General features: G+C 43.9%; 1 protein-coding gene across 1 annotated transcript; it reads left to right on the top strand.

The window, feature by feature from the left end:
• The first annotated feature begins 7,324 nt into the window (after positions 1-7,324).
• NKRF (NFKB repressing factor) lies at positions 7,325-22,009 on the top strand. The gene is made up of 3 exons (XM_026478893.4): positions 7,325-8,011; positions 17,819-17,949; positions 19,020-22,009. The coding sequence occupies exons 1-3, from the start codon at positions 7,746-7,748 to the stop codon at positions 20,975-20,977; spliced, it is 2,355 nt and encodes a 784-aa protein (XP_026334678.1). The 5' UTR covers positions 7,325-7,745; the 3' UTR covers positions 20,978-22,009.
• Positions 22,010-23,731: the final 1,722 nt, after the last annotated feature.

Genomic DNA, 23,731 nt, shown 5'->3' with positions numbered 1-23,731 from the left:
CTGCATGTCTTCTTTCATTTAATCCTGTGATGTGAGCATCCCGGAAATTCATGAATATGACCGTGCTTGAGGACTCGAAAAGCGTTCTATAGATAGCAAGTAGGACTTTACGTCCTGGGTCTGGCGGGGGGGGGGGGGGGGGGGGGGCGGGGAAGCCTCCTGTTGCCCCCAGCATTAAGGTGGGCAAGAGGGGAGGAGGCTCAACTTTCTACAATTCTGGTTGCAGTCGAGGTAGGGTTTTCTTTCCTCGGTTTCATTTCCCGATTGGCCAGAGGCTGGAGACCCGGAGACCGGAGAAGCGTCCCCTATCCTCTCCGGACCGGAGGAAACGACACTGACCTGAGTTTGCGCGGCTCGCACACTAGATGGCAGCCGAGAGAGACACAGAGAGAGAGAGAGAGCGAGAAATACTCGCTTATGACGTCACTGAGCAGTGGCCGGCGCCTAGGGGTGGAAAAATACAGGCTCTGGAGCCAGCCACAAGAGCTAATGTAAATGAGCAATCTGGTTGTTCAATAAACCACATCCCTTATTAAGGATGGAGTTTTTCCTTTACTCGAAGTACCTTAGGTTCCTCTAATCCAGGGTTTCTCAGCCTCAGCACTATTGACATATTTGAGGCCAGAGAATTCTTTGTCGTAGTGGCCGTCCTGGGCATTGCAGCACGTTTAGCACCCTCCCTCCCACCCCAAGCTGTGATAACCAAAAATGCCTCCTGGAGGGCACAACCGTCCCATATCGAGAGCCATTGTTGTAGGCCAGGGGTCAGCAAACTTCTTCTATAAAGGCGCAGCTGGTAAGTTATTTTAGGCTTCACGGGCAATGTGGCCTCTGCAACTGTTCACTCTAGCACAAAAGCAGCCATAGATAATAGGTAAAAGGATGAGCACGGCTGCGTGCCAATAAAACTTTATTTATAGATACTGAAATTTGAAATTCACACGTGAATCTCATTTTCCCATGTCCCGAATTATTATTCTTTTTATTTTTTCAAGCATTGGAAAATATAAAAACCATTCTTAGCATGAGGGCCTTACAAATGCAGGCAGTGGGAGCAGATTTGGCCTGTGAGCCATCAGTCATTGTTTGCCGACCGCACCTCTAACACCTTTTAGTGCTGGTTGGTGTATCATTCAACCTAAAGGTGTTAGAAGTAACTGGCCAGTTAGAAGAAATGAGAAATAGGGGCGCCTGGGTGGCTCAGTTGGGTGAAGCTTCTGCCCTTGGCTCAGGTCATGATCCCAGGGTCCTGGGATGGAGCCCCATGTCATCGGGTTCCCTGCTCAGCGGGGGGCCTGCTTCTCCCTTTTCCGGTCCCCCCGCTTGTGCTCTCTCAAATAAATAAATAAAATATTTTTTAAAAAGAGAGAGAGATCAGAAATGAAGACAAATGGCTGAAGACTTCATGCAAGTTCGTGGGGGGAAATGGGCTTAACTAAAATTTGCATACAGTTTTGCTGGAGAAGAGACGTGGGGGCAGGGGCCTGCTGTGGCAATGAGGGCCTGCTCCTGGGGCATTGCTGAGCAGGTGACAATGCCAATTCCTTCTAGGGAGAGAACCCGGCCTCTAAAACACTCAGAAAGGGGCGCCTGGGTGGCACAGCGGTTAAGCGTCTGCCTTCGGCTCAGGGCGTGATCCCAGCGTTATGGGATCGAGCCCCACATCAGGCTCCTCCACTATGAGCCTGCTTCTTCCTCTCCCATTCCCCCTGCTTGTGTTCCCTCTCTCGCTGACTGTCTCTATCTCTGTAGAATAAATAAATAAAATCTTTAAAAAATATAAATAAATAAAACACTCAGAAAAGCCTAGCAGCCAGGGCTCCAGCTGTAAGTACTGAGTTGAACCAGTATCCTCTCCTATCTGAGATGCCCCCACTTGGGGAGATTCATCCCTTTGTTAAAAGTACAGCTTTCTTGCAAAGCCATTCTTTTAAAATGTGGGTCCCCCCCCCGAAAGAGCTGTGCACTAGACAGTAGTACCTCACAGGGTTTTTGCCACCTGCTGCTACCTTAACGTAGGTGTCTATCCAGACCCTGCACTACCTCTTAGCTCGTTTGGCTTGGGCTTTAGAAGGCACCTGCTCTGGGCTCAATACCTATAAAAAATTATACGTCTATCTGTTACATATAGACTTGGGGCCAAACTCCTTATCTTGGTTTGGGGCTTAGATTACTTGTCCTCGAGCCAATAATAAGGATATATTGAACTCCTCCCATGGGTTTGGCCCTGTGCCCTATGCTTTGGGCGATAGTGTTGCATGAGATCTAGGTAGATACTGCTCTTGAGGAACTTACAGACCGGCCGCATCTTATCTACTCAACCCTATTTTCCAATCCTTCCTAATACCCAGTCTTTTTTTTTTTTTTTTTTTGACGGAGAGAGAGACAGCCAGCTAGAGAGGGAACACAGGCAGAGGGAGTGCGAGAGGAAGAAGCAGGCTCCCAGGGGAGGAGCCTGATGTGGGGCTCGATCCCAGGACTCCAGGATCACGGGCTGAGCTGAAGGCAGACGCTTAACGACTGAGCCACCCAGGCGCCCCCCTAATACCCAGTCTTCAGTCCACTCATCAGTCTGCACGAGCCTCTCCTGGAGTTACACAAACCACTTGTTGACTTTGTCTGAAATACCCTCTACTGATTTAAATCCTGCTTTCAAGGCTCAGGTCCAACCTTCTCTTTGAAGTCTTTCTTGATCCCATCCATGTATCCCGATCTCTTCTCCATTTTTAAACTTCCTAGTTGAACTTTTATAATCTTTTCTGCCTCCAGTTTAAAGACTTCCCTCCTCAAGAGATGTGAAGCTTCCTACAGGTAGGAACATCATTTAGAGCCCTTCAGAGAGCCCAGTAAAGAGCCGGCCACACAACAAAAAGTAATTAAGAGGTAGAGAGATTGAGATTCTTCAGCAATGTAGGGAGCTGTTGCACTTTTCAAACATTTAATTTTGGAATTAAGTTATGAGAATACTAGAAAGTATATCCACATACTCTTGACAGAGTCACCAGTTGATAACATTTTGCCCCATTTGCTTTACCATTGTGCACTCTCTCTATGTATACAGATGTGGTCTATAGATAGCTATTCATATTTTTTCTGAACCATTTGAAGGTAATTTACATGTATCATGGCACTTTACCCCTAAATATTCCAGTGGGCATTTCCTAATAATAAAGATATTCTCTTACATAACCACACACAGTTATCAACTTCAGCAAATTTAACATTTTTACACCTTTATCTATTGAATAGCATGCTTTATAGCACTATTTTTCTTGCCATATAGGATTTTGTCTAGGATCCCCCATTGTGTCCTATCTCTATTCTCCTTTAATATAGAATCTTTGTCTTTTTTTTTTTTTAAAGATTTTATTTATTTATTTGACAGAGAGAGAGACAGCCAGCGAGAGAGGGAACACAAGCAGGGGGAGTGGGAGAGGAAGAAGCAGGCTCCCAGCAGAGGAGCCTGATGCGGGGCTCAATCCCAGGACCCTGGGATCACGCCCTGAGCCGAAGGCAGACGCTTAACTGCTGTGCCACCCAGGCGCCCCAGAATCTTTGTCTTTTTTGACACCGATACACACACACATATTTTAGAGAGGGGGGAGGGGCAGGTGGAGAGGGAGAGAGAGAATCTTAAGCAAGCTCCACACCCAGTGTGGAGCCCGACATGGGACTTCATCTTACAACCCTGAGATCATGACCTGAGGTGAAATCAAGAGACAGGCGCTTAACCGACTGAGCCATCCAGGTGCCCCATGACATTGGTATTTTAAGAATCCCATTTAAAAAATAGATTGTTCTCATTTGGGGTCAAGGTGTTGCCCAATTTCTCAACTATATAATTACTGGGGTTTTTTTCCTTCTTTTCTACTAATAAACAATCTGTGGGGGAGAAACTATAAATCCATGCAGATATCGTAGTCCTCATCAAAAATCTCCCCCTAGATTTAGCATCTATTGATAATTCTTGCCTGAGCCGATCTACGGAATGAGGATTTTCCAGCTCCAGCACTCCATTCACTTTCACCAGTCAGCACACAGTACTCTGTCGTAAGCCAAGGCCCTCCCTTCTCCCACATTACTTCTTCAGCTACTTAGTAGCACTGTGAACTTATGGCTTCCTATTTCTCCAACAGTCCTAAATAATTTTGATACTCAAATTACCAAGATTTGGCCAGTGAGAGCTCCTAGCTCTTGCTTTTAATCTGCCAGGAAACATTCTCAAAAAGATATTGTAGTGCAGACGACTCTGGTCAAGAATGTTTGGTTATCTAATTTCTGGGGTAGTTTAGGTAGTTTATGGGGGGGCAGGTTCTGGGTCTCCGTCTTTTAAACACTCACCGACTCCCCCATAGGAAAGGGCAGGGAGGGAATTTCACAGCTGTCTGTGTGTGTAGTGTAAAGACGGTGGCATGAGCCTGTGTTAGAGCAGAGAAAGACGATGGAGGAGAGGAGGATGGATGATTACAGGAAGTTTCTGGATCATTTTAGGATTGTGATGACTGCCTTTATCATTGCTCCCTCCTACACCTCTCTTCAACCATTATTCAGATAATCTACTTTTGCTTAGAGGCCTCAGTTCCTGCTTAGTGAGAAAATATCTGTGGCTTGTGAGACAGGAATGGGCTGAAGATAGGTTGGCTGAAGGATTTTTTGATCAGAAGGATTAGTGGGAAAGAAGGTCATGGAGAACCATGCAAATTTTTGTTCTGTTTTCTAGAGGATGGAGCTGGTTTTTTTTCCACAGTGGGAATTACAAGTGGAATCCAGTTATGGCTGTCCCAGAGCAAATGGCCTCTAATATCAGTTTCACTGCCTTTCATTTTGTAATTCACGTTCAAAACTCAGACCGCAGGGGCGCCTGGGTGGCACAGCAGTTAAGCGTCTGCCTTCGGCTCAGGGCGTGATCCCGGCGTTATGGGATCGAGCCCCACATCAGGCTCCTCCGCTATGAGCCTGCTTCTTCCTCTCCCACCCCCCCTGCTTGTGTTCCCTCTCTCGCTGGCTGTCTCTATCTCTGTCAAATAAATAAATAAAATCTTTAAAAAAAAAAAAAACTCAGACCGCAATTATTTGTTGTTATGTGATGGAAAAGTTTTAATCCAAGCCGAGAGGAAGTAGTTTTTATTTTTTCAAATCTTTTTCTAGGAAAGATGTGTATTGAATACAATGCTGATTTTGATCAAAGTTGGCAGTTTAGGCTGAAATTAATCCAGCTGTGAAATAACAAATTGGGACGCCTGCTTGGCTCAGTTGGTTAAGAGACTGCCTTCGGCTCAGGTCATGATCCTGGAGTCCCAGAATCGAGTCCCAGGATCAGTCCCACATCGGGCTCCCTTCTCAGCAAGGAGTCTGCTTCTCCCTCTGACCCTCCCCCCTTTCATGCTCTCTCTCTCATTCTCTCTCAAATAAATAAAATCTTAAAAAAAAAAGAAATAACAAATGACTTAAAATGTAGGCTCCAAGAAATGAATTCCAGGAGTTTGGGACATTGGGAAGAGCATTCATTCATTCATTCATTCATTCAATGATTCATTTAATTCAACAAATCTCTCTGGGGTGTCTACAGGGGCCAGGTCTAGGTGCTAAAAGCAAGATGAATGAGTTCCTTGTTCTCATGGAGCTGACATTCTTGGGGGGTGGGAACTGTCAAACATGTATCAAAAGTTGATCATGCTGTGAAGAAGGAGGAGGAGGAGGAGGTGGAGAAGAGAACCCAGGGTAATGCAATGGCAAGTGACTGGGAAAACACTGGATAAGGAGTCAGGTGACAGAGATTCTGATCTCAGCTTTGCCCGGAACAGTCTCTACAGCCTTCAGCAAGTCAATTCACCTCTCTGGCCTTATTTTTCTCACTCATTCAAGGATGACTTGAATGTATGATCACTAAGCTTCCTTCCTAGTATCATGTTCTCTGATTTGATGGTTTGAAGACCATTACTTCAGTAAACATGAATGCTTACCATTGAGTCAAAGACGAAGCACACTCCGTGTAATGGGACAGACATGGAAATAAATCATTATGAAACAGTGTGAAACCTGCTGTTTTCTTCTGCTCTTCTTAGTCCAATATAACCCTACACAGAAGATGTGTCATATAACGCGAAATATGCCATTTAAAAAATATGTCATTTAGGGGCGCCCCGGTGGCTCAGTCGTTAAGCGTCTGCTTTCCATTCAGGTCATGATCCCAGCGTTCTAGGATCCAGCCCCATGCCAGGCTCCCTGCTTGTCGGGAAGCCTGCTTCTCCCTCTCCCACTCCCCCTGCTTGTGTTCCCTCTCTCGCTGCCTCTCTCTCTCTCAAATAAATAAATAAAACCTTTTTTAAAAATATGCCATTTAAAGAGGTAAAGAAGGCAATGGGTCAAAGCCGCCTCGCCCAGTGGTTCTGCTGCCAGTGGATCGCTGAGTTTTATGCAGGACTATTTTCCCCCACCAAGATTGTAATCAGTTCCAGGACAACAGAGAAAACCCTGTTTCTTTTTCCTTTGTATTTCTACTATTTTGAGCGCACAGTACGTGCTGTGTAAATTCCCGCTGAGAGACATTTGTTGATTACTTGAATATCGCAGGTTGGCGGCAGACAGGAACTGAGGAAACTGCCTAGAGCAGATCCACAGGTGGAGTGATACGTCTGACAACGGAGTGATTTAGCCATTTGCTGCTGCGCAGCTTTTAACCCTCTTCTTTGAGCTCTTTTTGTATTTTGTAATATTTTGCACGTTTTAAATTCACACATGACATACAGAATTATTTGCAATTGCGATCAGAACTGTGTGAACATGGTGTCTATATTTGTCAGCAATCAGAACTGCATATGGATGATACAAGTGGCTGACTTGAGAAGTGGCGCTGTGGATGATTTTCTTTGCAAAGTATTACATTTTCCCTATGTTTTCACAATAAAATACAAAGCTAATGACGCACGATGCAGAGGTTTTCAAGCTAGCCTCTGAAGAAAAGGCGCCTCGGAGAGCTGACATTAAAAAAAAAAAAGTGTAAAATCCAAACCGAAGTCCCCGCCCCCCTCCCCTTTGTAAAAGGGCATGGTCCCACTGTCGCACCGCTCAAAAACCCAGGCAAAAGCGTCAGGCGAGCCGCTGGGCCAACAATCATCTGAGGGCGCCTTCCAGGGATTTCAGGCAGATGTTCCCGAACCTTAGAGAACCTTCCAAAATTCCCTTCCCAAAGTCCCCGCCCTCTGCTTGTCACCACAGTGCGTCAAAGGGTCCTAGTCGTCACAGGAGCGAAAAATGTACCTCGCGCGAGATTCGGCGACGGGATTTCGAAGTTAGGGAACAACCGCGGCGCACGCGCACTGGCCTCACAACCTCGGGGCGGCACGCGGGTAGGTAGGCTAGAGCCCAGAGGAGGGGAGCAGAGCGTGCTGGTGTCTCCCCCGGTCACCGCGCAGTGCGTGGGTCTGCGGGTCCCTGGAGGTGCGGTGCACCGGGCCGGGCCCAGCCTCCCAGGCGCGCGTGTGACTGCGGCGGGCGCCGTCCTGCACCTCCACGAGTTGGAGGAGTGCCGCCGGCTTGCGCCCCGGCGTTGGGACGTGAGCTCGTGCTCGCCTTTTCCTTTTTAACGGTCGCCCCCCCACGCACACACTCCAGTCCCCTGAGAGTTGGTCTTCGCGCCTCGGCGCGCCCCTCCTCACCCGGCTCCTCCCACCGACCCCCGTTCCCGCTCGCTCCTAGTGGGTAGCCGGCTTCATCCCTGGGGTCCCTGCTTGGGGGCGGAGAAGATGGCTGGCGGACGTCTGCTGCTGGGGGGCGACTTCCTGTCGCCGCCGCCGCTGCCCCCCCTCCCGCCGCCGCCGCTGCCGCCCCTCCCGCCGCCCCCGCCCGAGCCAGTGCTGGAGCAGTGGCGCTATAGCCACGAAAGTGACTGGCAGTGGGCTCTGCGGCGCAGCTTCATCTGTCGGCACCTGCACAGCTATCCCGGGGCTGCCCTGGACCAGCTCCTCGCGCTCTCCGCCGCCTGGACCAACCACGTTTTCCTGGGCTGCAGGTGAGGAAGGTGTGAGGGTCGGGTTAGGGACCGGGTAGGGGGCTCGCTGATGGGGGTCGGGATAGGGACGAGGGTTTAGAGGCTGGAGATTCGGAGGCGCTGGAGGACACCAGAGGGTTCAGTATTGGTCTGGGGGGATCGGCCGACCGCGGTGGTAGGGGATGACATAACAGCCGGAGGAAGGGTGCGGGGATCGCGGGAGCAGCTCCTCCAGGACCAGGGTTGGAGATAAAGCAGCACCTGGAAGGCGATTGTTGAGGGGTGGTCATTGTGGCGGTGGTTTTGGAGGGCGTGGGAAACGACAAATAGCAGAACCTCGGACCTGCGTAGGACCTTGCAAGGATGCGGTATCCGCAGAGATACTCCACAGTCGGGGCTTCGAGGGTCTGCGGGCGGTTGGGGAGGGGGGCGGCGAAAGGAACCCTGCTAGTCTCCTCCTGACCACTCCCTCTTTCCATCCCCATTAAATAAAACAGCACCAGCCCCCCGGCGGGGTTTTACTGTCTTTTCTTGGGGAGGCGGTTTGTATGAGGTCTCTCAGCTGCAGGGTCCGCCTTGCTTGTAGATTTGCGCATAATATGTCTGGACGCAAACAAAGAGATGGATATATCTTACTCTAAAAATGGATTGCTTTCCTTTCACCTTGAATGTGATCAGAAGGATTAATATTTGGCCTCTGGGTGAGGTTTTAGGGGTGGGTGTGGGTGTGTGTGTCCCCTTTCCTAGAACCTGGTGTGCGTTCTGAACAGGCCTCTTTGAGAGCTTTTTGCATTCAATGGAGACTGCAGTATGGTTCCAACGCATTTTTTAAAAAACAGACTACTTGGACCTCTGTCCTTCTGCACCCCCAAATCGGTCCTAGACTCATCAATCCTTTGATAGACTGAGAGGCTTCTTTTTTTGGACACTCCTGCCTCACAGTGAATTTTTTATTAGGAAGGATAAGAAATTCTGGAAATGATCAGATCAAATTCAGCCAATTCAGTTCTAGGAATGACCATAACAAATACAGAGAAATAGGATTGTCCACTTCTACCTTTAATTGTTGAACATAGCATCCAGTGTATACTTTGTTTTGCTGTGATCACAAAATTTTATTTTTTCCTGTTTTCTCTAGGTTAGTATAATTTCTGCCCAAGAGACAATGATGATTTCACTGGAGGAACTGGTTACAACTGGGGAAGCCTCAGTTATTAAGTCAGTTAAATCTAATTGACCTTCACTTAGCAATATTGTTTTTGCAGTTGAAAAAGTACCTTTATCCTATAATCATACATCTCCTTGATATCACAGAAGGCCATGGGAAATCTGAATCCTGAAAAAAAAAATTTACGTGGGGGAGAATAGCTGTCCTTTGTGTTAATAAATCTTACCTTCCCACAAGAATGTATGCTCCTTTGGGAAAGAGGTTTTTGCTTTCTCGTTCACGCTTGTATCCTCAGTGCCTACAAAAGTGTCTTCTGCACGATAGCCACTCAATAAATATGTGTGGGGTGAACAGATGAATATAGCTTTATAATGTACAACATATTTTAATTATTTATGTATCTCTCTTAATACAACAACCTTGGGAATTAGGTGATATCTCATTTTTACAGCTAAATCAATGGAGGCCAAGAAGTTAAATGACTTTTCCAAGGTCCCACAGTCGGGGCTAGGGCTCAGGTCTTCTAATGCTCTTTCCACTGAGACACAGCTGCTATATTTGGGAAGGATGGACCAGGAGTGAAAGCAAGTAACTGACACAAGCCACATCATTATTATACCTCAGGATTTCATTCTGAGAACAACAGCCCTTTATATAACTAGGGCATTAACCAACACAAAGCAGGCCAATGGTAGTTGGTGTTAAAAGCTCAAGCATCCAGGACATTTTGTGTGTGTATGCACTCACCTAAGCACATCTGTGTGTCGTGTGTGTGTGTGTGTGTGTGTGTGTGTAACAAGATGAATGGAGATACACACGCACACACACACACACATTTCATCATGTCACATTTTAGTTAAGTCAGTTCCATCACTACATGAATTGCTATAACATCAAATGGCTTAACTGAAGAATAATGTTTACATTGTATCTAATAACATAGATACAGGAGAAAGGGAAGGGGCAATAAAGAATCTTGGAAGCTAGGGACCAAGTGCAGTGTTCCATGCTAGTCAGGCTTTATGTTAGCTGTCAGCTTTGGGGGGTAAAATCTACATTCCAGTACTTCTTAAGGTTCATTTTGGCAGAGCTCATTTTCTGGTCTGTTCTATGACAGAAGATTGTTCTCTCAAGGGAACTGCAGAATACGTGGTGTAACAGCCTATTCTAAATTTAAATTGTTAATTTGTTGTTCATCCCTTGACTTTGGGAACAGGTTGTAAGTAGTAGCACTTTTTTTTCCCCCAGTGAAGGGCTTTCTGTGTTCTGTTTTAGTTAGGGCTGAAATAACTCCTAGGTCAAGGGTATCTTTGAAAACTCCTTGATCATAAGACCAAGCCAGGAGGAGCTCACATGCGCAGGGAGGCAACCATGTTTCATTCCTTTTGGTGATAGTAGCAATTTTCATGGAACAAGCTTGACTATCTTGATTCTGCAACAGTGTTCTCAAACTTAAGCAAGCATTAGAATCAACTTTCAGTTTTGTTAAAACACAGATTGCTGGGCCCCACCCCAGGCTTTCTGATTCAGTCGGTCTCAGGCAGGAACCCTGAATTTGAATTTCTTTTCTTTTTTTCTTTAAAGATTTTATTTATTTATTAATTTGACAGCGAGAGACAGCGAGAGAGGGAACACAAGCAAGGGGAGCGTGAGAGGGAGAAGCAGGCTTCTCGCCGAGCAGGGAGCCCAATGCGGGGCTCGATCCCAGGACCCTGGGATCATGACCTCAGCCGAAGGCAGACGCTTAACGGCTGAGCCACCCAGGCGCCCCCGAATTTGAATTTCTAACAAGTTCCCAGGTGATACTGATGATCAGGTGATGCTGGTCCAGTGATTACACCCTGAGAACCACTGCTTTGTAGGATAAAATAAAGCAGTGTTTTTCCAATCTGCTTTTTGATCCTTTTTCCCTCATGGTCCAGGCAACCAGGAAGCTCAAATAGCTGAAATTATTTCTCTTCATTGTTTTGTCTGCTTCATAAAAGTAAACCTGTCAAAAGAATTCTTTCTGCAAGCAATTTCTAAGATATGTCTTGTGACTAATGAAAAGTTAGTGCAGGTAAGTGGGGGATGGGGTGACTGGGTGATGGGTGTTAAGGAGGGCACTTGATGGAATGAATGAGCACTGGGTGTGATCTGCAACTGACGAATCACTGACCTCTACCTCTGAAACAATAAAAAAAGAAAAGTTAGTGCAGTCTTCTAATCAAGTATAGCACTGACATAATTGTTCATATGAATGCCTGGGGAACTGCGATTTTTACTTAAAAACTGTAGATAATGTGTCTATATTTAATAAAGCAGAATGTTTGGTTAACTAGAGCATTCAGGTTTTCGATTATTCTTCATCAATAGGATTAGAAGCAGAATCCTGGCCTATTGATTTTTGGTGAGATAGTTATAGGAAAAATGTATCTTAAAATGAAACCAGGTTTGCTGCCTTGATTATTGTCTCTTCCTTGTTGCTATGAGTCTGATTTTTGGAAAGTAGATGCCAGTGGAGCTCATGTTGTGAAACTAACTTTGCACATAGGTAGCCTGCATCGGTCACCTGCTGAAGAAACAGGAGTGGGAGCTTTCAAAAGATTTATCAATAATCTGGTTGTGTGTTAGTCATTTATGATGTTAAGAGTCTTATTACTACTTTTGAATAAATAATTTTATACTTGGAAATCCTGATCTTTGTTTAGTTTTCAAACCTCAGCTGTTTTTGGACCGAGTAGAGCAGTTTAATAAATTTTTAAAAATTTTGGAAGCATTACTAAATGTTTGGTAAATTTCAGGTGCCATTGTAGTTCATAAGTATGCGCCTATCTTTTTTCAAGAATGTAAGATTCATGAAGTCATATGTCTTCGTCCATTATAAATCAACTTTATGTATGCCAGGCATGGTGGGACGGTTGAATAGCATCCTGATTTCCAAAAGCGTGGTACATAATAAGCTGTCTTTGAAAACCCTGAAGACCTGCTGAGGTTTTTTGTTTTGTTTTGTTTTTAAGCATTTGTGATCAAATGGGTAAATTAACAGACTTAAATATATAATATGCATGCATCTTAAAATTACTGTATTAGATTTGCCTTAATGATACTTTGCATCATGGTCTCTCCATAAGGTAAAATATTGTGTAGCCATTAAAACTCACGTGGTAATGACAGAAAAAAACTTATGATCTCATAAATTGAGAACAGCCCCCCACCCTACCAGATTGCAAATTAACATAGATGATCTATAGAAGATTGAGGAAGTTATCAGTGGTTGGGTTTGTAGGTGCTTTTCTTGGTGGGTTCTCTAAAATTTCTGGAGTAAAGGTGATACTTTATCTTTTTAAGATTTATTTGTTTATTTGAGAGAGAGCGGGGTTGGGGTGGCAGAGAGAGAGAGAGAGAGAGAATCTCAAGCAGGCTCAGCACCGAGCACAGATCCTGAGGCAGGGCTCCATCTCATGACCTGAGATCAGGACCTGAGGGGAAATGAAGAGTCAGATGCTTAACCGACTGTGCCACCCAGGTGCCCCTCATGGTAGATTTTAAAGTAACACCTTTAGGGGCACCTGGGTGGTGCAGTCGGTTAAGTGAATGACTCTTGATTTTGGCCCGGTCCTCATCTCAGGTCCTGATCTCAGGGTCGTGAGATCGAACCCCGCCTCAGCCTCTGTGTTTAGGATGGAGTCTGCCTGGGATTTTCTCTCCCTCTCCCTCTGCCCCCTCCCGCTGATGCGCTGTCTCTCTTTCTCTAAAATAAATAAATCTTTTAAAAATAAATAAATCTATGACGAAAAAATACATAATGGAAACCAGTAATGAAAGTTTTGCTGGCTTGGCTTATTTAAAATTTGTGGAACTAGTTCTTCGTTCTTGGATAGCTACTCTCTGAAGAATTTGAGAAATAGGAATGTAATCCTAGTGATCTTATTAAAGACTCTAGATTAATATTTGTATTGTTCTCTGAATAGTCAAGAGTTAGGTACTATAACAGTCTTTTCCATTATTGTTTGAGCAGGTTGGATGGGTTTCCTCAGTATTACGACTTCCTAATAAGGAACTGTGTTCACAACCTACGCAAAGGTTGATTTTTATAGCCCATGGGTGATGTTGAATTTTGTGGCAGATGCAATGAATAGGGAAGAGTAAGTAGGTATAATCATTACTAATGCTGGAAGAAACGTAAGAGAAAGATGAGCGGAATGAGCCCCAAATGCATCATTTATGCACGTTGCGTGTACGGCATACATGCCGTTTACAGTTGTACGCCAGATTTGGAATCAGGCTGGGACTGAAGTCTGGAGAATTTTGACTGGAACTCAAGGTGAGTGGCTTGAGTGTAGTACCAATTCAGGTGGCCAAAGTGGCACCAGCAGTTTAAGATTTATAGACTTTCATTTTCATAATCTTTTGTTTTCATCCTGTACCTTGGAAATTGGACTTCCAAATCTGAATGGAAGTGATATATAAAAAGTACAGTGTTTTAGGCTGTACTTCCTTTTTTTTTTTTTAGGCTGTACTTTTTTTTTTAGGCTATAGTTTCTGATGTTTAGGTAAGAATAAATGAAAATAAAATTACTCTTGGCATTTAAATGCTGATGTTAGCAGCTGCAGCAGCAGCAGTGGGAATAATTATCAGTGGGAAGAGCAGGTTACAGCCGAGCTAGCTTGTGCGAATCTGTCAGTGAAGTCCGCCATGTCTTGCCTTCCCTGCTCTGCAAGGAAAGACGTCTGATGGGTGTGGAACCAGTTGTGCCAAAAATGGAAAATGTGACCTTCCTTCAGGTTCAGAACCTATACATGTCAAGGTGTGATGGTTACTCATATTCCGAACTTTCTTCCCAAATGCCACCAGGAGTCTCTTTTTTGGTCATAGGCCAGGAAAGGCTCTCAAGGTAGGAAGGATGAGTAGTCCCCATGGTAACAAAAACTTGCTTGAGCCTGTATGTTTGTTTCTCTGCAGTTATAAGATATTCTGTCAAGGAGCCAATCTAGTTTATAAGGAACCCTTTTAAAAATTGTGTGTTTTGAAGCTTTTTATTATGGAAAAAATCAAACACACAAAGGTAGAAGAGTTTAATGGACCTCGATGTACCCATCAGTCGACTTCAGCAGTATCAACAGTTTGTCATGCTGCCCTTCTCATTTCTTCTATTGTGCCCCTGGTTTTTTTGTGAGAGATAGTCTGGAGTATATTAAAGAAAATCTTGACATCATTTCACCTGTGAATACTTCAGTATGTATCTGTAGCAGACAGGAATTTTTATTTTTATGTTTTTAGTGGGGGGAGGGGCAGAGGGAGAGGAAGAGAGAGAATCTTAAGCAGGCTCCCCTGAGCGTTGAGCCCATCACCGGGCTCTATCTCAGAACCCTGAGACCATATCCTGAGCCAAAATTAGGAGTCGGATGCTTAACGGACAGAGTCACCCAGGTGCCCCACAGGTAAGAATTTTTACAAATAGAGTCATAATAGGGGTGCCTGGGTGGCTAAGTTCGTTAAGCATCTGACTCTTGATCTCAGCTCAGAACTCAGGTCTTGATCTCAGGGACGTGGGTTTAAGCCCCATGTTGGGCTCCATGCTGAGTGTGGAGCCTACTTAAAAAAATGGAGTCATAATACCATTATTTACACTCAACAAAATTAACAGTAATTTCTTAAAATCCATGTTCAGTTTTCTCCATTTGTCTCAAAATGTATTTTTTTAAATTTTATTTTTAAGTAATCTCTTACCCCCAACATGGGGCTCAAACTCACAACTCTGAGATCAAGAGATGCGTGCTCTATGGACTGAGCCAGCCATGCGCCCCTCATGTGTATTTTTACAGTTGGTTTGTTTGATTCATGATCCAAACCAGGTCCATGCGTTGTATTTGATTGGTCTGTCCTCTTTAATCTATAACCCCATTCCCTATCCGTTTATTTTCATGCTGTTAATTTGATGAAGAAATTGGATTGTCACATAGTGTCTCCTTCATTCTGGATTTGGCTGTCTAGGTTCTTACGGTGATGTTTAACTACTTCTGGGAGCGAGGCGCTTGCTTAGATTCAATTACTTGAAGGACAATACTTTATAAATAGTGCTTTGTATTTCCTGTCGTATCATATAAGGGGGCACATGTCTGCTTATTTCATCTTTTAGTGATAGTAAGATTATAAAGTTCCCATCAACTTTTTTTATCAAAATTTTTATTGAAACAATTATAGATTCACATAGAGTTGTAGGAAATAACACAAAGAGATGCCCCGCATTCTTTATCCAGTTCCCCCAGTGATAACATTTTGCAAAATTATTGTGTAATATCAAAACCAGGACAATGACATTGTTAACAATCCACTGATTTTATTCAGTCTCCCGGTTTTACTAGTACTCGTGTGTGTATTTAGTTGAGTACAGTTTTTTACATGTGTAGATTTGTGTATCACTACCACAGTCAAGATATCAAACAGTTCCAGTACTGCAAGGATCCCTCATAAGACCCTTTTATAACCACATCCGGGGATGCCTGGGTGGCTCAGTTAGTTAAGCATCTCTTTTCGGCTCAAGTCATGATCCCAGGGTCCTGGGATCGAGTCCCACATGGGCTCCTTGCTCAGCCGGGAGCCTGCTTCTCCCTCAGCCTGCCGCTCCCCCTGCTTTGTGCTCGCTCCCTCTCTCTGACAAATAAATAAAATCTTCAAAAAAAAAAAAAAAAAACAAACCAAAACAAAACGCCTCCATTTCCTTCCCAGTCATACACGATACTGTGTGTATCGGGAGTTTATTCCTTTGTATTGCTGAGTAGTGTTCTGAGGTGCGTACGTACCAGAGTTTGACCACCCGCCTGTTGAAGGACTTCTGAGCTGATGGCGGTGTTCGGCTGTTACAAAGAAAACTGCTATGAATATTCATGTACAGGTTTTTGTGTGAATGTAAGTTTTGATTTCTCTGAGATAAATGGCCAAAAAAAAGGGGGGGGCATTGCTAGGTCGTGTGGTAATTGCATGTTTAATTTTATAAGACACTTCCAAGTTGTCTTCCAGAGTGGCCATACCATTTTTCATTCCCTCCAGCCGCTGATGAATGATCCGGTTTCTCTGTGTCCTTGCCAGCATTTGATGTTGTCGCTCTTTTTTACTTTAGCCGTTCTGAGGGTGCATAATGATACCTCGTTATGGTTTTAAATTACATTTCTCTGGTAGTTAGTGATGTTGACCATCTTTTCATGTGCTTGTTTGCAATGTCTGTCCTGTTTGCTTATATGTTCTGTTCATGTCTTTTTGTTCATTTTTTAATATATATATATATTTTTCTGTTGCATTTCAAAAGACATTTATACTGGATACTAGTTGTTCTTTTTTTTTGGGGGGGATGTTTGGTTTGTAACTGTCTCTCCCAGTCTGTAGCCTGTCTTTTTGTCCTTCTCACAGGGGCTTTTGAGAGCAAAAGTTTTTAATTTTGATGAAGTCCGTTTTATCAATTTTTCCTTTTATGGATTTTGTTTTTGGGTCAAGTATGAGAACTGTTGGCCTAGCTCTAGATCCTGAAGATTTTCTCCTGTGTTTTTTTAAAAAAATGTATAGTTTCACACTTTACATTTAGGTCCGTGATACATTTTGAATGAATTTTTCTGAGAAGTGAGGTTGAGGTTTTGTTTGTTGCTGACGGATGCCCACGTCCTCCAGCACCATTCATTGAAAAGGATGTCTTCCTCTATTGAGTTGCTTTTGCAGCTGGAACGTATTTGTGGGGGTCTCTTTCTGGGTTCTTCCCCATCAACTTTTCACCTCATAGGCCTAGCAGCCATCGATGGTTATTTATTATTTTATGATGGGTCGCAAAGTGGCAGTAGTCGTCCTTCATTTATTAGCTGGAATGCTTCTGTAAAAGAGATTTTTCTCATCAACTTGTAGTTGCTCTGACATACAATTTGTACAGGAAAATGCCAGATAAGTGCTTGCTTTCTTCCTTTAATATTACCTGGTTTTGGAATACTGACTCGATTCCCTACCATCTTCCAAAGGTGACCAAGAAGGAGTTTGTACGTATCATTACAGACTGTTGGATTGTTAGCATATTTGTTGTGTCTGAATCCACCGCAGGTTATTATTCTTACTGATACTCCAGTTGGCTTACTTTGCCAGTAGGAGTGTGTTCAGACTGGCTTCTGAGTCCATTTGACACAACCCCTGAGGCCTTTCACAGCTTCTTTGTTTCCAAGCACAGAATATCTCCCAGGTTCATCTTGTACATTTCCTCCCCCAGACTTGGAATCAGCCATTTCTCTAAGGAGCCTGATTCCTTTCTGTGGGAAATGGTAAAAACCACAGTCTGGATGTTAACAACACAGACACTCTTAACATTCTTAGTACTTCTGTAAATATACAGATGTAATTATTTACATATAATATGCATATATGATAGAGAAAAATCATGAGTTTATATGGCTGCTTTTAATTCAAATTAAAGATAAGATCTCCACTTAAATGCCTTGGTTTTATGTTAGTATGTCTTCTAGTGACGGTAACATAATTACTCATTTGATAGGTAAGTATTATAGGGCACATTCTTCAGTTTTATAGCCAAGATACTCTTTTGATAAAGTCCTGTGGGAGCAATTAGAAGATTAGCTCATTTAGAAGCTTTTTTAAAACCTGTATTCTTACCTGTTTTAACTGTGGGTTATATTAATTTAAATAGGTACAGCCCACGCCTGATGGAAAAAATTCTCCAAATGGCTGAAGGTATTGCTATTGGGGAGACGCCTTCATATGATCTGATGCTGTCCAAACCTTCCAAAGGTCAAAAACGTCACCTCTCAGGATGTGATGGTGAGTATACTTATTTCTGGAAGGTGGGATTTGAAGAAACAACATGGCTTTTTAAAAAATGATACGAGTGTGGTATATGGTCTTAAATAACATTGGTAACATTGGATCTTACACAGATGTAAAAGAGTTTTAACTTTTAGTTATGTACAGGTTTGGTTTTTTTTTTTTTTGAGGGTGCTAAATAGAACTGAAAACTAAGAATACTGATGTCACACGATAATGGCATCCTTGAAGTCCATGCCATGGAACCTCCCTCTAAATAGAACAACCTTATACTCTGATCATTTGAACATCTAAGTAACTAAATCCTCTTGGATGGGTCCAAGGTGGACCAGCTTTCTACTGAACAGTGCTGTAGGGAGGGAGCTCTAGTGTCTGGTCTAACCTCAACAGAGAGTTCTTCATAGCGTTCAAGTCAATATCCCCCATAAATCATTAGTTTCCAGCTGCTATTTGTTCTAGAGATAAAATATAGCAAACCACCCTTTTGTGCAGAATAGGTCAGAACTAAGATTTTAAAGTTGAAAACCTGTGGGATCTTTTGGTAATAATTTTTATTTGATTTTTTGTCCCAACCCCGTAAGGAACTGTGACAGAGTTACCTCTGCTACCAGAGAGAGAGGGGCTGTGTAAACGCCCCTGGCCACCACCTCTCTTGCATTAGAGCCATCTCTTCCATTTGCAGTTTTTTAAGAAGGGTGCTTTCCAGCACAGGTGCTATGAGATTACACCGGACAACCTCTTACTCCGTACGCTTCCCCTGCGCTTCAGCTCATTCGATACAAAAGCACCTGCCAGTCACGTGTGCTGCTGACCTGCATACCCGATTCAGTGGCATATTTTCTGTCAAGTTCTTTCCCTTACACGTGGGACAGGGAACATCCCTTCTTATGCTGGAATCCTACTTTGATATTTGAGTCCCTTCACCTAAATGACCTGCAGTTTTTGTGATGGGAAGTATCTTGTACCAACAGTGCAACTTGCGAGTAATATGGTCGGTACTGTTTTCCTGTTTGCTTCTTTTGAAATACTCCCTTTTTAATGAATTGTAAATTTCACTCATTCTGTAGGTCAAAATCCTCCTAAAAAGCAAGCCGGTTCCAAATTCCATGCGAGACCTCGTTTTGAGCCTGTACATTTTGTAGCTAGTAGTTCAAAAGACGAAAGACAGGAAGATCCTTATGGTCCTCAGACAAAAGAGGTAAATGAACAAACACATTTTGCCAGCATGCCAAGAGACGTCTACCAAGATTATACTCAAGACTCTTTCAGTGTGCAAGATGGGAATTCTCAGTATTGTGATTCGTCAGGATTTATTTTCACAAAAGACCAGCCCGTAACAGCCAACATGTATTTTGACAGTGGGAACCCCGCCCCAAGCAGCACGTCACAGCAGGCAAACTCTCAGTCAGCTCCTGAGCCTTCACCGTCACAGACATTTCCTGAGTCAGTGGTAGCCGAGAAGCAGTATTTTATTGAAAAATTAACAGCGACTATCTGGAAGAACCTTTCTAACCCAGAGATGACTTCTGGCTCTGATAAAATTAATTATACATATATGTTAACTCGGTGTATTCAGGCGTGTAAGACAAATCCTGAGTACATATACGCTCCTTTAAAAGAGATCCCTCCTGCTGACATCCCCAAAAATAAAAAACTTCTAACAGACGGCTATGCGTGTGAAGTTAGATGCCAAAATATCTACTTAACCACAGGTTATGCTGGCAGCAAGAATGGGTCCAGGGATCGAGCTACTGAGCTAGCTGTAAAACTCTTGCAGAAACGTATCGAAGTTCGTGTTGTCCGGCGGAAATTCAAGCACACGATTGGAGAGGACCTGGTGGTGTGTCAGATCGGCATGCCCGCGTACGAGTTTCCTCCGGCTCTGAAGCCGCCGGAAGAGCTGGTGGTGCTGGCTAAAGATGCTTCCGGGCAGCCGATTTTTAATGCTTCCGCCAAACACTGGACCAATTTTGTCCTTACAGAGAATGCAAACGATGCGATCGGCATCCTCAACAATTCTGCCTCATACAACAAAATGTCAGTCGAATACAAATACGAGATGATGCCGAATCGCACGTGGCGTTGCCGAGTGTTTCTGCAAGATCACTGCTTAGCTGAAGGTTATGGAACCAAAAAAACCAGTAAACATGCAGCTGCCGATGAGGCTTTGAAAATCCTTCAAAAAACACAGCCCACTTACCCCTCGGTCAAAAGTTCACAGTGCCAGACAGGCTCTTCACCCAGGGGATCTGGAAAGAAGAAAGATATAAAGGATCTTGTAGTTTACGAGAATTCTTCCAATCCGGTGTGCACCCTGAACGACACAGCTCAGTTTAACCGCATGACGGTCGAATACGTCTACGAAAGAATGACAGGCCTCCGATGGAAATGCAAGGTGATCCTGGAGAGCGAAGTGATCGCAGAAGCGGTCGGGGTGAAGAAAACGGTCAAGTACGAAGCTGCTGGGGAAGCTGTAAAAACCCTCAAAAAGACCCAGCCGACCGTCATTAACAATTTGAAGAAAGGAGCTATCGAAGATGTGATTTCCAGGAATGAGATTCAGGGCCGCTCAGCAGAGGAGGCGTACAAACAACAAATCAAAGAAGATAACATAGGAAACCAGCTGCTGAGAAAGATGGGCTGGACGGGTGGTGGTTTAGGTAAATCTGGTGAGGGCATTCGGGAGCCGATCTCTGTCAAAGAGCAGCATAAGCGAGAAGGGCTCGGGCTGGACGTAGAGAGGGTGAACAAAATCGCCAAGAGAGATATCGAACAGATCATTAGAAACTACGCCCGCTCGGAGAGCCACACGGATTTGACTTTCTCCACGGAGCTGACTAACGACGAGCGGAAGCAAATACACCAGATTGCCCAGAAGTACGGTCTTAAGAGTAAGTCCCATGGGGTAGGCCACGATAGGTACTTGGTGGTCGGTAGAAAGAGACGGAAGGAAGACCTCCTAGATCAGCTCAAGCAGGAAGGCCAAGTGGGGCATTACGAGCTTGTGATGCCTCAAGCAAACTGAGCTCTTAACTCATTTATTTTGTAAATGCCCAATGAGGCAGATTTGTGAATTAAAGAAATGCCACATGTCCTGGTTGCAGAGTATATTCATTCTTAAGATGTTTCACCTTGTTCATTTCATATAGTACTTTATTAGATATTGGATATTGGAACCTGAAGAATTCTGTCCACTTGTATTAGCTTAAATCCAGCAGATGATGTCGTGCAGTTACTGTTGTGTCTTGGTATTGCTGTGCCCTCCGATTTTAGTAGTTTGTACAAAGCAAGAACACCTATCCAAATGGAATTTCACCCCGAGAAGAAATTCCCATTTTAAGGGGCATAGCACAGCAATCTGCAACAATATGTAAAGCTGATATTGATTATGATAAAACTACAGTCTTAATTTTGGACTTCCTGAAAATGTCAGATCATTTTGTATTACTATTTTCATCTTTGTGTGAAGCCAGTTGAAGAATGTTTAACAGTAAATTGTGCTGTACGTGTAAATGTCCTTACCGACTAAATGATGTAAAACTTTCTTAAAGTGATTTTAGCGTTCATTTATTTATAACTTCTACCATGTGGTTCCCAGAATATTGGAAGTGATTTACTGTTCTCTTGTGATATATATATATGAGTTTTAACAAATTCTAGTCTTCATGCTGAGAGAGCACTACTTGAGAGAGCAGTTGAAAAGTTTCAAAAACTTTGATTCGATGTGAAGAAAGGAAGCTGGAGCTGCTTGTTCTTGGTGCCTTGCAGAGAGACTCACAGCGACTCTCCGGTAGAGCTTTCACGCGCTTTGGGGTACAGCACATCCAGGGCGGCCACAGCTGGGGCACAGCTCGGTAAGAGACTGAAGACACATTGGTGCTTTGAGGAAAAGGTCAGTTGGCTGGTCCCTCTCTCAAAAAGCTTATGAAGCCCCCAAAGCCAACTTTGTAACATATTTAAAACTGCTATTTTCGCTTATTTCTGGAATGTAAAAAAAATGTATAAAAAAGAATTAGTGTATGCTTCCTGAATAAAAAGGAGCTGACGTTGGTCAGAACGGCAGTGTGCTTATTTCTGGGCAGCGGCCCGGTAGCGACACTTCGGCTTATTTGAGGAGGGGAGGTGGTGTTTGCCCGAGAGGTCTCACCACCAGAGCACACGGAGGTGAACGCAAGGGCGGCGCGGGTGCGAGCAGCCGGTCGGTCACCCGCCAGGTTGTGTCCCGGGGGCCAGCGTGCTGCAGCCCCGTCTGCGGCCGTGCGCTTTGACATGACTTCGGTTTTGGAGCTCCGATAAATCAAGTATCAATATTCTGAGACGAATAGTAATATCGATGGTTAAACACGCCAGTGAAATGATAGAACAATTAGGTTGTCGAGAGTGTCTGCAAACATTCAGCACCATGCTTGACACGTCATTGGCCCACGATAATCAGTAATTCCCTTTCCCCTCTCTTCTATATTTTGCATCAAGAAGCTGTCCGTTGTCATTAAATCAGTATTTTAAAAACATAAAGGGATTGGCTTTTATACCTGGATCTGTAAGTTTTAGTCACCCGCAGTGATTAACTGTGTGATATTTGCTTTTCACTAACTGCCTTTCTTCCTACAGTGTGTGGCCTTTCCTATTGTTGGTAGGCAGAGAAATGAGGTGTGCATTTTATTTTGGCACTTAATGTTTTAACAATGGCAAAGGGAACATAAGCTAGGATGTTTATAGATTTTATAGGATTTTTTTAAAAAAGACCTACAGGGCTCATGCCAGCCTTGAGAAGCTGTGGTTCATTTAGCAAGTCAGAAAAGGCAGCCTTCAGTTCTCTGGAGTACAAGTGGCTTTGCGGATCAGGGCGGGGTGAAAACTCATTTCTTTTTACATTTCTTTTATCTCCCCAAAATGACAGGGCAGGGGGAGGGAGGTGGGGAGTAGGGACATGTTAACACATAAATCTGGTTTTCTTAGCTAAGTTTAACAGAACAGAATATTAACGTAGTCACAGTTAATTAAGGCTCCCAAATAATTGGGCCAACTATATATTTGGTTCTGGTTTTGAGGGTCCAGATTTCCTGACTTCTTAGATCGGCTTTGGTATCGATGTGGAATTAGAGTGAAGTCACTTAACTCTGCTTGACAATAAAATATGTTGAGAATGAGCTGCTGACAACCTCGCTGTTCTATTTGTCCCCATTCTGTTGGCTCCTGTATTTTCCTTTTCTTCGAAAGAGCAGTCATTTGTAACTCAGTAACTTTGCTATAAAACCACAGATAAATGAGCCACTTCAAGTTTTATTTGAATTACTTTAAAAAGTTACACTGCGGAAGTAACTCTTTTTTTTTTTTAAAGATTTTATTTATTTATTTGGCAGAGATAGAGACAGCCAGCGAGAGAGGGAACACAAGCAGGGGGAGTGGGAGAGGAAGAAGCAGGCTCCTAGCGGAGGAGCCTGATGTGGGGCTCGATCCCAGGACTCCGGGATCACGCCCTGAGCCGAAGGCAGACGCCCAACCGCTAAGCCACCCAGGCGCCCCGAAGTAACTCTTTCAGTTACATATGTAGCCTCGAGTCTCACAGATCTACTTTTTAGATTTTTTCCCTCTCCTTTCATGGCCAAATGAATGGGAATTTCATGCATTCTGTTGGGATACTTTTTTTTTTTAGTAGGATATAGTGCATTCACTTTGCTGTGAGTACCCTGAAGCTGGAGAGGAGTCCTAACTAAAGGACTCTTAATTATAACTTGGTTACAATTCTTATGGTTCTCCCCCATGTCCCCTTCCCCGT

This window comes from Ursus arctos, chromosome X (genome assembly GCF_023065955.2).
Source record: "Ursus arctos isolate Adak ecotype North America chromosome X, UrsArc2.0, whole genome shotgun sequence".
Lineage (NCBI taxonomy): Eukaryota > Metazoa > Chordata > Mammalia > Carnivora > Ursidae > Ursus > Ursus arctos.
The sequence above is the reverse complement of the archived record's forward strand: the minus strand, read 5'-3'. Positions and strand labels throughout refer to the sequence as shown.